General features: G+C 43.4%; 1 protein-coding gene across 1 annotated transcript in view; it reads right to left on the reverse strand.

Annotated features, from left to right (window-relative positions):
* inpp5a (inositol polyphosphate-5-phosphatase A) overlaps nt 1-16795 on the reverse strand; it is a 137493-nt gene that overhangs the window by 89161 nt on the left and 31537 nt on the right. The window contains exons 2-4 of the mRNA XM_083696081.1: nt 14764-14805; nt 1407-1507; nt 515-602 (exon numbers count right to left, since the gene is read on the reverse strand). Of these exons, the coding sequence (XP_083552207.1) occupies nt 515-602; nt 1407-1507; nt 14764-14805 (231 nt within the window). The remainder of the gene's footprint in view (nt 1-514; nt 603-1406; nt 1508-14763; nt 14806-16795) is intronic.

A 16795-nucleotide genomic window follows, 5' to 3' on the forward strand; every position in this document is an offset into this window, starting at 1 on the left:
GGGAGGCAGCATTTAGTGTCTACGGTCCTCACCTCTGGAACAGCCTGCCAGAGGAGCTGAGGGCGTCACAATCTGTAAACACCTTTAAATGAAATCTTAAGACATACCTTTTTATCTTAGCATTCTCTTAATCCATTTTATTTTAATCTATCCTCTTCTACTGTGCTACACTGGTCTCTCTGTTCTACCATGTTTCTTATTTCCTATACTATCATTTTGATAAATTACCGTTTATTTTCACTGTATTGTTGTTTTTTCATTGTATTGTTGTATTTGCATTATATTGTTAAGCACCTTGTATTGCAATTTTGCACGAAAGGTGCTACATAAATAAAGTCTGATTTGATTTGATTTGATTATTGCACATGCTCAGACAAAGTCTGAAATCTTAGATCTGGAAGTCTTAGCCTCCCAGGTGGATGTTACAGTACAGAGTGGAGTGTCATGACTGACAAACCCATCGTCCAGTGTCAAAACCTTGTCTTAGCATATCAAATGGACCAGCAGCACTTACTGTGAAATGCTCCTGGGATTTGTAGTTCTCGTCGAGGTAGACACGGGCTCTGCTGTACTCCTTCATAGCATCACTGGCTAGCAGCTCTCTGTTGAAGAGAACACACACATCATGTTGGCCATGTCTCATGACTTAGCTAGCTTTGTTGTGGAAACCTATTTGTTCCACTCACCTTCAGGTCATGGACACAAGGGCAGTGAAGTTCCTAGGTGACATGATTCTTTGGGGATACAGTATCACTATCATACTATGTTGGTTGACGCCTCATAAACCGTTTCCCTCCTTCACTACATACACTATAGTGCACTTAAGGAATATATCATCTTAAATGGGTCAATAGCTTTTACTATGTATATCATCCGATTCTTATCCATTGTCAAACATCATACAGAACTCTAATAAAAATATTATGTTTCTACATTCTTTTATAATAAAAAAAACAACAACAACAACAACAATGACAAATGAGCCGCGGATTACTCAAATGACAGTATGTTGTTGTAATAAAGTCCTGTGACTTGCTTGCTTGAAAACACATCCCCAATGAGATGTAACCAGAGGGGGGAGTTGTTCTCTCATTTTCACAGAGCCGGCCAGGCTATAAAGACAGTTGCCGCATCCCATATCTCCACACTTTTGCTAAAGTACGCACATGTAAACTTAGATGGGATTTAGATGGGAATGGATTAGCAGAATAGCTAGAAACAATCCTATGCTTTTAAATTAATGGAGGAAAACGCACAAGTGCATATTTTAGGAGAAGGGTAGATAAATGGGAGGCAGCAGGCGCCTCATATCTCTGTTATGGTTTGCTTAACGTCTTACTGGTTGGGGAGATTACCAACTGTTGACCTGGAGAATTAATGAATATGACAGTAAAAAAAACACTTACTTGACAAAACAATCCACATGTGACATAGATGCTTCATAGTTCTTTCCTCCCACCTCTTGACAGTGCACTGCCACTAAGTGGGGCTTGTGTGATTGGACCGTCTGCAGAGAGAGAGAAGAGGAGAAGACATAGATTGAGAGAGGACACAACAACAATAATCTGTTCATTGATCCTACAGTATTGTCAATAAGGTAGTTTATCTATCCATTTATCCACCCTCCTCCTAAACTACGCACTTGTGTCCTTTCCCACATTAATTCAAAAGCATAGGACGACTAACAACACCAGGGACATCTCAACCAAATAACCCATAATTCTGGACTTAGGGTACCACCTTCTTCAAAAGTACCGTTCCCCGGCCTAAACTGAGCAGTACTGTACATAAAATAGGTTTCTCAATCCCACTAATGACTGAAGGGCCAATGAGACATGATATAAACGGTCATGTTGGACAGGTGCTAAGATGTTGGAATACAAGAAACAAGACAGCTTTTCTGAATTTGAAAAAACTCTAGACTGGGGACACATCACAGTCTGGATGACTAGGGCCACAAACTTTTACACACCTGGTGTCTTGACCGGGAAAAACTCTAGGCCCTTATCTACCCTATAACAAGGGCATACTAAAACCCTATAATGACTACCAGAGAACAAGATACAGGAGCTGCCAGGAGAGAGCACCTCAACTACTGTACACACATGTACAGACAGAAGGATGTGTCCAGCCCTCTGTGTGTGTGTGTCCAGGGTGAGTTTAGAGACCTCTCATTATGTCAATAGAGATTCGCACTCTTGATAACTGTACAACACACACTGGTGTCATTCACACACTGAGATACCTGGCCAGGAAGGAAGGGCAGAGAAATGTGAAGTCCATTCCTGGATCATCCAAATGCCCCTACCTCCCCCACCCATGTCCCCTAACACTAAAAGGTGTTTGTGAGTGCACTGCCGGAGTGTTCAGAGGTGCCGCCCTGCAACGGAAAATCTATAGAGGAGTGAATTACAGCACTCATAGGCACTCACAGGACAGGGCTATATGGATGGAGGGACAGGTCGTAGATCAATGTCATCCAGGATATGTGGCCCCCATGGGGGGTGTTATGCCTGGGACAGTCCCAGGACCCGAGGCCTACTTCACTCCCCCCTGCCTGCATTATTCTTACTAAAGGCAAAATCAAATAAAAGTAATGTATGGCAATAACACTATGGATTTTCCATCAACCTATGGCTTGTCACTTAGCTGGATGACCTGAGGACTGCGCCGATAGAACCAAGGTTCTCAAACTTACAAAGATTAGTGGACCTATCAGCTCACACTGAGGAGGTCACACTCAAGGGGCTTTAGTGAAGTGTGTGTGTGTGTGTGTGTGTGTGTGTGTGTGTGTGTGTGTGTGTGTGTGTGTGTGTGTGTGTGTGTGTGCACATTTGTGTGTGTGTGTATTCTGTTTGCTTTTCCAGGCAGTAAAACCCAGTTCCAGTTTATAGTACAGACTCATGATCCTGGAAACTAATTTAATCATATTACAATAATCAGAAATGCTATTTATACAAGACACACACCATCCAAGTTTCCTTTACCAATAAAACATGGTTGTGTCAACCATGTCACCCTACAAACCGCTAAAGACATTTCTGAGGAAGGGAACTCCCAAAGTAGCGTGACAGCTGAGGTCATGCCAGGCATGGGGGATGATGTCTCAACCTCAATACGGATGTTATACCGTGCCATATTTGACTAAGGGGTGCGTCCTCTCTCTCCCTCCATCTTCAAGTGTTTGGGTTCCTATGAGGTTCCCTCTTTTTCCATAAGCAATCTCTGTTCTCCCATATCGTTTACAGTGCCTTAAGTAGACACTGATGGTTTGTTTTATTTGATGGACAAACAGTGTAATCATGAGTCAAAGAATAATCATTAGGTTTAACCCCTAAGTGTACAGTAGGCTAGGTCTCAGTTTAAAAGCAGGATTCATACACACTAACCGTTTAACCAACAATGGCTCACACACTTATCATTGATCTACACCAGAGTCATGTTGTACTTCATATCTGTAGTTCAGAAAGGCACAACTTCTGTGATCACTGACTCACACACACAGTTCACTCTGCACACGCATGTATGTACACACACACACTGCATCACTTCCTAGTACTGCTTCCTAGCAGCAGTGAGGTCAGCTATTGAGGATAGACAGTGTGTGTGTGTGTGTGTGTGTGTGTGTGTGTGTGTGTGTGTGTGTGTGTGTGTGTGTGTGTGTGTGTGTGTGTGTGTGTGTGTGTGTGTGTGTGTGGTGGTGTACCTGAGCTCAGCGTCAACCCTAACCTACATCTACAGGCCTGGACAGAGCAGACTAACTCTAAGAGACACATGTCCAAAACTCCTCAAATACAAAAAAAGTCACTGTTTTATCATGGGTTAGGGTTACAAAAGGACAGCCCAAATGAAATTATTATCACCTGTCATTGTTCTTACTAACATGCACTACAAAAACAAGACAGGAGCGAGACATTGTGGATGCTATAAGATGTGCATTTCATGCGAGATCCATAAACAGACTGCAAAGTCCAAATCTCTATCTTAAAGGCCTGACAGGCCATTTCATTCTGTGAACCACCTCTTCATGACCCCGTAAAAGAGAGGCAATCTGGTGAGATGTCTCCCTCATCTCTTTCAGAGAATCGGGGTTACATACCATAACCCAAAGTTCTCTTTCAGTCGACTCGGTTCGACATCTCACTATGGGATATTTGCACAACGCCCCGATTGCCAAAGCCTGTACAGAAAGCCTGAGTGAGTACATGGAAATGTACCCTGTTCACCTTACTCAATTCCAGTGACAAGGACCATATGCACCAATAAGATGCAGTGACATCCAGGCGGTAGAATCTCATAAAATTGTGAGGGGAAGCAGAGATGCCCTTGAACAGAGCCCAAGACATAGCAATTCCTAGTGAAATGCTCCCAGACTCCCAAAGGGGGCTGCAGGCTTTTAGAACTACTACCGCCACTACACAGTGAGACGGCTCTGTCTGGGTCGTGCCCTCTCTCTGAATGCCTCAGATCTCTCCTTGTAAATGTGTAGTGTGTGCACCGGGCAGAGTGTTCAGACAACTATCCTCCAGAGAAGAAGAGGCGGGGATGGAAGGAAAACAGTTCAGTAGCACACTACTTTACGTCATAGAAATTACTTCAGGAATGAACGCAATAATGCATAAAGATCTACGGTGGCCCTGCCTTGAAGCCTCCACAACTACTGGACGACATGGGGGTGGAGTGGTCAGTCCCTTGCTAGGGGGCTATATGCACAGTAAATCTCCTCCCGAAATTAGTCTGCCTGGTACGTGTGTTGCTTTGAGAGACAACAGATGGTCGCTGCTCCAAAGCAGCAGTTCCTGTGCTATGGCCAGGAGCTGCTTGGAGCACGTCCCCCCTTGGCGGTTGACAGGTCACTGAGGACATGTTGTCCGACCTGACCAGGACATGAAGTCCCTGTAGGAACAGGTTAAGTGCCTGAGGGCTAGTACAGAGCTCTAGCACACTCGAGAACGTTGAGTCTGAACATATGCCGCTCATTGAACACCCTTCGTAATGACGGATCTGATGTCACAACCCTGCGTGAGAGGACTCCCCCCATGAGGCAGCTTCTCAGCAGGCCAGAGGGGTCTCTCCACGCTGTAGTGCTGTTAGGCACGTCTTGGAGACAAGCACGCATGTGCACCAATGCAGGATCCAGACGGAGTGCTATGACCCATTGTTGGAATGCTCGCATGAGAAGAAGGCCAAGTGGGACTACCACTATCAGGAAGCCATGCGCCTAAGGAGCTCAGACACATTTAGTATGAGACTGTTGTGGCTGGACGAAACACCTTGAAGAATATCTCTCTCGTCTGTCCATGGTGGGGGCAGCTCGAACCGAGACCGAGTCCAGAGTCACCAACAAGGTCTCTTGGACCTTGTCTCTTGGGTCGGTGTGAGCGAGCTTTTAGCATGATTTTCCCAGAAGCCCAGGACGAGCAGGTGCGACACCAGGAGTGCTTCGTGCTCTGCTGCCTGATCCGAGGTGACCGCACATATCAACAAATCAGCGATCTAAGTGAGAACCCTCAAGCCCTTTTCCGGAAGGAAGGCTACGGCTGCTTCAGCACACTTCGTAAATGTCTGTGTGGCCGAATGATAAGTTAGATATTCATTAGTTATTTGTAGCCTCAGAAATCGTCTGTGTGCAGGATAATCTCTGATGTGGAAATACGCATCGAGGTCTACCGTGGTAAACCATTAATTGGGTTGAATAGACTCCAACAGAATGCGATGCGTGAGCATTCGGCTTGTTAAGGCACCGTATATCCATGATGGGGCACCCCCCCCCCCACAGACACACACAGACACTTTTTTGGGGACCTGTAAATAACGGCTGTCGAAGCCTAGCTAGACCTCGTTCTTTCAGCACCCGCAGAGGGGTCAGGGGGTCTGCCTGGCCCGATGCGTGCCAGTGTGAAAGGATGTCGCCTGGCCCGAAGGGTGCCACTGTGCCTGTGTGACAGGACATCACCTGGCCGGGGAACAATCAATCAATCAAGTTTATTTTTATAGCGCTTTTTTTACATAGACAAATGTCACAAAGTGCTTCACAACTAAATAATACTAAACAATATAAACAATAAATACATTACACAAAATCATAGACCCCCAGGAGTAAGCCAAGGAAAAAACTCCCCTGAGGGGAGAAAAATATAGGGCACAGTGGCAAGTAAAAACTCCCTCAGAGGAAGAAACCTTGAGAGGAACCAGACTCCAGGGGAACCCATCCTTCTCTGGCTGATCAGGTGCTGAACAGTAAACTAATGTGGACTAATGTGGACTAACAGTGTCTACGTCGGGGGAGCCGAGCAGAGACGAGCCAGTACAGCAACACGTGTAACACAAACTCAAGTTGAACCTGAAAGGAACTATGAGAGTAAGTAGTCAGGTAGTGGTTCATAGTAATTACCTAGTGTTGGTTTATTACTAGCCAACCACTCTATTGTTAGCCAGCTTGCGCATCAAATGCTAGTGAGCCAGGCTAATAACAGTGAATTGCAGGGAGCAGGCTATCAGTTGTGTTACCTAGTGTGGAAAACACGAGGGAGCAAACTAGACTCTTTCTTTTACTTAGTATAGTAAAAGAGATCTTTCACTTAGTGTAGTAAAAGAGATCTTTCACTTAGTGTAGTAAAATAAGTCTTTCACTTAGTGTAGTAAAATAAGTCTTTTACTTAGTATAGTAAAAGAGATCTTTCACTTAGTGTAGTAAAATAAGTCTTTTACTTAGTATAGTAAAAGAGATCTTTCACTTAGTGTAGTAAAATAAGTCTTTCACTTAGTGTAGTAAAAGGGGGGAGCACTTTTATGGTGGTGTACACAATGAAATCTCACCCACCAGCTAGCAACAAAACTTGCGTGGCACACAAGGGGCAAAGTAGCTAGGCTAGTGACTAATTCAATCTCTTGTTGACGAACCAAAATAGAGAGAACTTCGGTTGGTAAGAGTGAAGCCTGAATAAGTGGGATTACTGTGTGGAAGAATAAGCAACCTAACACCCCGAGGAAAGCTGTTAATTTTCCAGTGGAACAGTTAATCTAGGTAGCTAGGTTCTATCGGAACACTGCAGACGGGCTTTGTGAATAAGCGAGTGAAATGGGTGCACTGTGCATGAGCTTTTATAAGATGGGCTGGGGCGGGGTCTGCTATGCAAAGCACTCCCAGCCTGTTCCAGGCAGTGTTGAATAGGATTTCAGCAAATAGGGTACGCAAGGCTGCATATCCCATAGTGAGATGTTGAACCGAGTCGACTGAAAGAGAACCCTGACAGACAAGTGGCTTGCTTCAGTTGTGCCACTGAAAGCGAGGGAAAAGTGGTCTTTTTCGATTAATGAATTTGTAGTGGCTTTTCTAGAAGTTTCAACAGGCCGCCTCTCTGCACCCTCAGACAAGTTCCGTCTCATCACCTTCATTATTATAACAGCATATACTTTTCTGCTTCGGCCTACCTTATAGTTGTTCATGGGAAGGCATAATAATGATAATCCCGGCCAGCAAATATATCCAATTGGGGACTTACATTGCACTCAAAGCGACACATCAAACAAAAGCAACAATCCCCAAAGAAACAAAGATGGCCTTTACAATGTTTCAAAATAAAAGGATAAAGTATATCAGAAAGCTATATAAATGTGAATAAACAATGCAGGTCGAAAACTGCATCTCTGGCGTCTTTCAGTTTCACGCACAGGTGCATCTAATTAGTGTCAGGTCCCAGGCACACTCATAGAATATTTCACAGATGCCCTATTGATGTCACTATTTCCAAATTCATATTAGAACATAAATGGCTCCAACATGATTACCTATTTAAAATTGGTTTGGATGCCAGCAATTGTTAACCTAGCCCATCCCTAACGCACACATTCACACACTTTATTTGGGTTTGCAGTAAAACCATTACCTCTGTGGACCTCTGTGGCTCAGTTGGTAGAGCATGGTGTTAACAACGCCAAGATTGTGGGTTTGATTCCCACTGGGACCATATATACTGAAAAATGTATGCACTCACTGCAATGTAAGTCGCTTTGGATAAAAGCGTCAGTTAAATTGCATACATTACATTCAAAAACTCAAAATATGTAAAAGGTTATCCAGACATCGCAGGCATGCACACACACACACACACACACACACACACACACACACACACACACACACACACGCAAACACACACACACAGCAATAAATCAGAGCTGCAGTATTGCTGTGAAATTATATGATATTCTTCTACTGAATCTTCAGAGAAGAACTCTCTCACTACAAATTACGCCAAACCCTAATCATTAATGATTGCTAATTATCTTATCTTCTCTCTCTCTGAAATGAGTGACGTGATTGGACGAGACTGGGAGTACCCTGCAAGCCACTGGTCCGTGAAACGCCAGAGATGCTTTTTTTTTTTTTTTGATTCAAATGCAAATATACTGAGGGATCATTCAACCCAGCAAAGCACAATGCAAACGCATTGTTTATACTGAACTCCAGTGCCAGGACACCATTTCACTCACTGACTGCACATGTGGAGAAGGCAAATGTGGAGAAGGCAAATGCCCTGCTTTGATTAAGTGTAGATATTTAAGTGTAGGTATTTCAGTCTGTTTCACTCTGCCACATTTGCCAGTCATTTAGAGCCATTAGCTATCAAATCCATGGAGGAAAACACTACATGATGACCATGGGGCTTCCAAAAGGGACCGTGTGTGTGTGTGTGTGTGTGTGTGTGTGTGTGTGTGTGTGTGTGTAGCTCTGTTGCTACATACATTCTCTTATCTTTTATTTCCTACAGCTGCATTTCGAAGAATGCCCTGGAGGCATTCACAGTACTTGTTAGGCTTGCTCAGGCAGTAGCAACAGTAGTCAAAAGCAATAAAATATAAAAGACACACACACAGCTTTTTTTTATTTTTCCAGGATGTTGCAGAATCATCATCCGATGGGCCGGATTTGACTCCTAAATATATTGTATTTGTACCTGATTTGAACTAAACACTACAGTTCATCATGTGAATGCATGAGGTATAGTAGTTAGTATAGTAGTTCAGTGTTTTCAAGTTGAGACCAGAAACTATTACTCAACGAGAAAGCTTTTGCTTAACTTTCTAAACATGTACCACTACAAACAATTAAGTGAACTGAAATTTCCATCTGTCTGTGTGACATACTGTCCATTAGTCCTCCCTTACACAAGAACAGGTGAATGTTCTGTGTGTAGTGAGAGTGAGTGAGGAGAGAGAGGGAGAGGACATGTTTGCAACAATGTTGAGAGGAGTGTGTGCTATTGCAGTCTAACCTAGCGTAGTGAGGCTGATGATTGTGAGCTCTGGCAGTTACCGGTAGTGTTCCCAGAAGCCCTGGAAGTACAGAGTCTGATGCTTTCCATGATGTCACTCGCCCAGACCCAGCACAGCACTGGCATGTGCCTGAAGGCCCTGCCTAGATCACTCAGGGGCAAACCTCTCTCTCACCTTGTCTGTATTTCTTTCTTTCTCTTTCCTTTTCTCTCTCTCCCTCTTATTCTCTCTCTCTCTCACACACACACACACACACACACACTAATGCAGTCTATACATGAAAGCAGAGCCACCCCTCACATATTAAAAGTATGCAGAGAGAGAGAGAGAGAGAGAGAGATAACAAAGCCCTAAAAAAAGATACCTCCATAACAAAGGCCTAATCTGCCAACAGATGAGCCTGGAGAAGAGTGTCCTCAGCCAGCTGGTTGTGAGGCTCAGTTCCCCAAACCAAACCAACCCCATAGAGCCTCAGGACAGCAACACCAAGGAGATTAGACCTAACCACATTATATAGACACAAAAAGAGAACTATGTAACATACAGTAAAGAACATATTGTAAAGAAACTACCACAAATCAAAGTAAATTGAGCTGCTATCTGGCCCTAAACAGAGATTACACAGTGGCAAATTACCTGTCCACTGTGACAGATCAAAGTCAGACTATGTACAGACTCAATGAGCATATCCTGGCCATAGAGAAAGGCCATCATAGACAATACTGGCTCCCCAGAGAAGACAGGCTATGCTTACTCTGCCCACAAAATGAGGTAGAAACCGAGGTACAATTCCTAACCTCATGTAAACAATACAATTAAATACTTTAAATATTAATACAATTATATATTATTTTCCCCCAAAATTTCAAAACTCAAAGAATTTATAACAAAAGCAAATACAAAAAAATAGCATATTTACTGGGTGAAATACCCTAATGTGAAATCCTAGCAGCCACATTTTTGACTACATGCCCAGGACAGCCAGTGGACCATAAACTTTGCAGTATACCACAACTGTTTATTCTTTGTTTTGTGTTATTTCCATTAGACTTGTATATTTGTCTTTACTTTCTGATTGTTCTTACCACTTTATCCTATGATTGTTTTTGATGCTTTGGTAATGTAAACATGTTCATGCCAATAAAGCCAAATGAACTGAATTGAGAGAGTGAGAGAGAGACAGAGAGAGTGAGAGAGAGAGAGAGAGAAGGGACGTCCAATAACCTCACAGTGTAAACACTTAAACCATTAGGCAATCAAGATGTCCATGTAAGCCTCCGGGTCCACTTGTCATGATGAACAGATGGAGAATTAACAACTGACAGAGACTGGGAGAGAGAAAGACTTGAGTACAGCTGATCTCATGATCTTTCTCTGTATCTAATGAAGTGTGTCACAGTGGGGAAACTGAAATCATCACGTCATCTGCATTTTGGGTCAGTTGAAAACCATAACTTACACCACTTTATTTGGCAGTGTATTTGCGTACATTTTAGGGTAAATGGGGCTCTGTCTGTGTGTGTGTGTGTGTGTGTGTGTGTGTGTGTGTGTGTGTGTGTGTGTGTGTGTGTGTGTGTGTGTGTGGTGTGTGTGTGGTGTGTGTGTGTGTGTGTGTGTATTCTATTGCTTCTGTCAACAGTATTTACTACAGACCCAGGATTAAATAGTTTCAAATACTTCTAGCGTTTGCTTGAGCCTGCCTGGACTACCAGATGGGCAGGGTTTGCACTTCAGGGACTATTCCATTGGTTTCCATAGTGCCAGGCAATCAGATTGAAAATAATAATAAAATAATTTCAAATGATTTCAAATATGATTTGAACCCAGATCTGATTCACTCAGCTACTGTCGTCCCTCAGCTGTAGACTGTGTGACTTTTTTATATTGTTTAAACACAGCAGAAACTGGTAAGTTTTTTACTGAGTGGATTACTGAGGTTACTAGGTTTGGAAGCAGGCCCTGGAAGGAGGAGGAACAGTAGCAGCAGCAACAGCAACAGCAGCACAGGGGCAGGAGCAGGAACAGTAGTAGTAATAATAGTAGCAGTAGTAATAGTAGCAGTAGTAGCAGTAGTAATAGTAGCAGTAGTAATAGCAGCAGCAGTAATAGTAGCAGTAGTAGTAGCAGTAAAGTGTTAGTGTTAGTAGTAGTAGTAGTAGTAGTAGTAGTAGTAGTAGCAGCAGCAGCAGCAGTTATAGTAATAGTGGTAGTAGCAGCAGCAGCAGTAGTAGTAATAATAGTAGTCGTAGTAGTAGCAGTAGTGGTAGCAGCAGCAGTAGTAGTAGTAGTAGTAGTAGCAGCAGCAGCAGCAGCAGCAGTAGTAGCAGTAGTAGTAGCATTACTATTACTATTATTATTATTATTATTATTGCTATTTTTAGTGTGCATGTCCAGTAAATCTGCTGCAGTAAGGCTGGGCTTAACCCTCTTAATCCAAGGTTACACTAAGAAACGTTTATTTGCATGCTATTTGATAGTAAGATGATAGTAAAATTGTACAGACTTCAAGCAATAGCCAATGAAAATGAAGGTGTAATATATATCATTGTGAAGGGAGTCCTGCCATGTCCATATAGAGAGGAAGGATGAGTGTTTATGTTTATGTTATTCTTGATTAACTGGCCAGTTATGTTCATCATCCATATTTCATCATCCTAACAGTAATATATATATATACCCAAATGTGAAATCCTAGCAGCCACATATAATCAGTTATGAATGAGTGTATGGAAGTATTGTGTGTGCTGTTTGTCTTCCTCTATTTTCCTCCTCCTTTGATCACAGATGACGAGGCGCACCTGTAACCAGAGGACAAGAGTACTTAAAATGGACTCGGCAAAAAGTCTCCTGGGTTCAGGCCTGGGAGAGAATGTTAGAGAATGTCTCCGTGAGGAGCTTCTCTTTTGTGTCCACTCGTATCGTTTTGTTATTTTCAGCCTTCTGGGCATGTTAACCGATCATTTAATAAATATCCTGCACCTGATCTCCGTGTTTTTTGTGTCTAGTCTGTGACATTTGGTGGTTTTTTTCGAGGACACCAGGGCACGACACACAAGCACGGACCCAATTGGAGATGGCGCATGGAGTTGGAGTGATCGGGAAAACAAGACAACAGATACGGGTGGCACTTGGGGAATACGATATGGAAGAGCAGGATTTATTGATGAGTGGGCTGGAGCGAAGACCGCCGGGCAGAGCTCACCCGCAAACAGCATGTGAGCAATCCTTTTTCTGTGAGCGACAGGCCACCCGATCCGAATATAAACGCAGTACTGGAGTTTATTGCCCTGGTCAAGCGGAGCATAAAATCGAGTGAGCAACTGGAAGAGAGACGTGAGATGCGGCTACGAGACGTGGAGCAGAGAGTGGAGAGGGCAATCTTCGGACTTCTAGCGAGCAGCGCTGATAACGATACAGCGGACCGGCAGGTAGCTGTGAGGAGAGAGGAGGCCTTGCCTGACCAAACTTATCCAAGCGGGGGCTCGCCTGACCACCAAGCCTATGCCGGTGATGGCGCGGCCGATACCACTAATCCACAGCCAGCACCAAGGGGCCCGGCACCAGCACCGTTTCGGTCGGACCTATCACTGCCCAAGCTCAACGACAACGATGAAATCGAAGATTATTATTTGAACGGGTGGCGGCTACGTATGGCATTCCAAGAGAAGACTGGGCGATTAGGCTTGTAAATCTATTGACAGGAAAGGCAAGAGAAGCCTATGTGACAATGGACATTAACTTGGTTCATATTTGACTGGGATAGAATTTCACACTCACAACTCAATTTCACTGCGGGCCAGATTTAACGTCTCCCAGGCAAGCTGTCCTGGAAAGTTCATAGAGCACAGTTATCTCCTTTCCAAACTTGAGGTGGACAACTTAGCTATGTTTTGGTCAAACAAAATGTAAATTGTTCTAGGCTCTCTCTACGGTTAACGTTTATAAGCTTGCAACACCGTGAAATATTAATTCCAGCCAGCAAAGACAGCTTTCAACGCTATTATGTTATGTTGCTGTCCCCTGCCTGCTCTCATGAATCGTGGCATGGAGCGATATTCACACTGCATGTGAGGATGTTCAGCACACAGGCAAATTTATACATATGTTGGTGTAAACATCGATGATCTGTCGCTGGTGTTGATGCATGATATTCAATTACGAGTCATGGGACTTTTATCTATTCAATGATTGGATATCGCTTGCAATCAGTTGCATAAAATATGACTGAATTATATTTCATGCGATGAGTTGCAAGTGAATTTCAAGTGGATTGCAATACATTTTTTGAGGTGACACACTGAGCAATGAAGGTGCAACTTTACTGCAAGCAACTCAAATTGCGTCCAATTTTATTTGTGTAACCCAGGGTTTATAGTTAACTGGTGACCTGCATGGAGGACCTTAATTTCCAGGACCCTGGGAAACGACCAATAGGCAGGAACACTGAACTGTATCCCGTGGCCCTCTGGGACCCCAGGTCATGACTTTCTACGCATTGTATAACTTGATTGTATATAGTCGTTTTATCCTCTTTCATTCATTGATGTCCTCAGTCAGGCGATACATGATGTTGTGGCCCTAGTTTGACGGTGCAGGGTGAGGGAACAGTGGGGCGGCTGCCAGCAGCTGTCTCTCACAGCGGCTCACTTCCTCAGTTAGTGGAAAGAGTTGTGGTTTTTCAGTCGTTTCTACACAGATGAAAGGGGAGATATGGCAGGCCTTGTGCTCTCTCCTCCTAAAAACAAACTCATTTAATGAGTGGAATAGAACATAATAATATTATTTTTTATCCCTAAAATTAAATCAAATACAGAAATAATATGAAGAACAAGTTGATAGGAGAGCTGACAAACTATCGTTTCTCACTCTTATTCTGCAACCAACACTGTAGAAGTAGTAAATGCCTTCTGGCATTACGACTGCCAATGGCCCCTGGTGTGAGCATTGATTACTTTGTCTTATGATGACTGTTGGATAGATGTATTTGTTGTAAGTCGCTTTGGATAAAGGTGTCTGCTAAATGCCATAAATGTAGTTACAATTCTTCACCACAGAGGAAAGGTGTTTTTCTTCCATAACACAAACTTGGTTATTTGTTTTTTTTAAACTATTCAAAAATGAGGACAAACAAGCATACTGCTGAGCATGCTTCCAGACAACTAAAGGCTTTGTCTAATGGAAGTTATGATTATGATGCTCAAAGCATGAGACCTTATTAACATCTCCTTATTGAAGACAGGATAGAGGTATGACACTATTCATTTTCAGGTACATAAAATCACAGACTATTGTCGTGGTTAAAATATTCACTTTGATTCTGCAGGATGAGCAATGTTGAAAACAGCATCATGGATCTGTGTGGTTACAACCCCAAGACTACTGCACTGATAAAGCCAGAGACATCCTCTGTCCAGATAGGCCCCTGGAGAAGCCGTATGTACTCTGGTCTGTGTGTGTGTTACTGGGGGAACAGGGCTCACGTACCTGGTAGAATTCTCTCAGCCAGGTCTTCTGCAGGTTGTCAGGCTGAAAAGAAAGAGAAGATCAGAAGGTCAGTGGTGTCATTTAACAACAAAGCACTGTTGTTCCTCTCCCTCATAAACCACACACACACACACACACACACACACACACACACACACTGGGGCCTAACGACTAACAAATGAGGGGACAGTTGTGAATCTGTGGTCATGGGGGCAACACTGAGGAAAGTGGCATACAGCATACATATATAGATATATATGCTGCATGTGTTGAGTTTAAGCAACCATCCTCCAGTAGCCTTTCTCCATGGGAGGGTAATCTCACTGCAGACTGTACGGGGTCTGGGTATATTTCACTTGTCCCATTCTCTCGTCTCTCTCCCTTCCCACTTTAAAAGGCCATGCCCAGACCTGGATTTCATTTCATTTGCGCAGTGGAAATAGAGAGAGCCCAGGGCAAGTCTACCATTTAAGGAAAGATCTCCTCATGTCGATAACTGGGTCTGATGAACTGTTGTGTTGGGAGTTCAATCTGGAGACTATATTAAGCACTGGAGAGAACTCTATTCTGTACAGTTGCCTGCAACATGCAGTACGCTAAAATAACCAGATAAAATCACCAGCAGAAAGCACATTCATATTTTAAACACTCTAAAAACACTTGGGAACAAAAAATAAAATGCTTTCACTCATGCAACATCCGTCGCACATCTATTGTCCTTCGATTAAGCTCTGATCTTCTAACTAGGGGTGTTAACACCTGGACAGTCAATAGGGATTTTTTTTTTTTTTGTCTGTCTTTGTCTATGTCTTGTGTGGCGCTACTTTGACCTTGTACATGGGGGACAATGTGAAATGCAAGCGTTTCTTTTCTCTTCAGCTGTGAGAGAGTACGATGTGGGGGGGCTGGTGCACTCACACACAGCACTGCCCTGGAGGAGCGAGGGAGAGAAATGTGTTTGTTTTCTATTTGTTTTGTCAATTTCGTTATGGATGATGAAGTTGTTGAAGTGACTGAAACCTGTTTTGGTTCTTTTGGCTAAGATAGCAGTGGTCACCTACGTAAAAAAAATTGCTAGCTTTCCGGCAAATTTTGTTAGCTTTTGGTTGTTTCTTTGACCCCCCACGCTCTGCGAGACGTAAGAGAAGTAGATGATTAGTCATGTAGGAGACAAGATGATTTTTCACATCCCTACTTCTAACCCACTGTCATATCTGAAGCAAACCTTTCCCACTCAAGGATCATTAATATGGAGACCATCTCTGTTGAAGTTTCAGGGAGCCCGTGAGTCTCTCCAGAGCTAGACAGAGTACACTGGGAATGAGCGAGTGCCAGGCTATAGCTATCTAGCATCAGGCATGCAGGGGTGTGTGTGTGTGTGTGTGTGTGTGGGAAGATCCAGAGAGAGAGAGCCAGAGAGACGGAGCTCCATCTGTGTCCCACGGGTGCCAGTGTGTGTGAGCCATGGCCCCAGCCTCAGCCCCCGGCCAGATCAGAGCACAGGGCTATATAAGGACATGAGCAATGGACCCTGTCATTAGTCACACACACACACAGGTTGAGAGAGAGGGAGGGGTAGAGAGAATGAGTGAGAGAGGGAGATAGAGAAAGGGAGGGGAAAGACAGGGTCACATAGTAAACAAAGGGACTAATGCCAACTAATCACCTGTTTGTGGTGTGAGGGGTATGTGTGTTGTTGACATGTTACTGTGCGTGTGTGTGTGTGTGTGTGTGTGTGTGTGTGTGTGTGTGTGTGTGTGTGTGTGTGTAATATGCCATTTAGTGTGTGTGGTCAAGGTCATCCTCCCCTTTATTATATCTCCCCTAACTCACTGCCATTTCAAACAGTTCTGTGTATTACAACCATAACCATATCTAACTCACAGTTGTATTACAACCATAACCATACCTAACTCACAGTTGTATTACAACCATAACCATATCTAACTTAGTTGTATTACAACCATAACCATACCTAACTTAGTTGTATTACAACCATAACCATATCTAACTCACAGTTGTATTACAACCA

This window comes from Argentina silus (assembly GCF_951799395.1).
Source record: "Argentina silus genome assembly, chromosome: X".
Taxonomy (NCBI): Eukaryota; Metazoa; Chordata; class Actinopteri; order Argentiniformes; family Argentinidae; genus Argentina; species Argentina silus.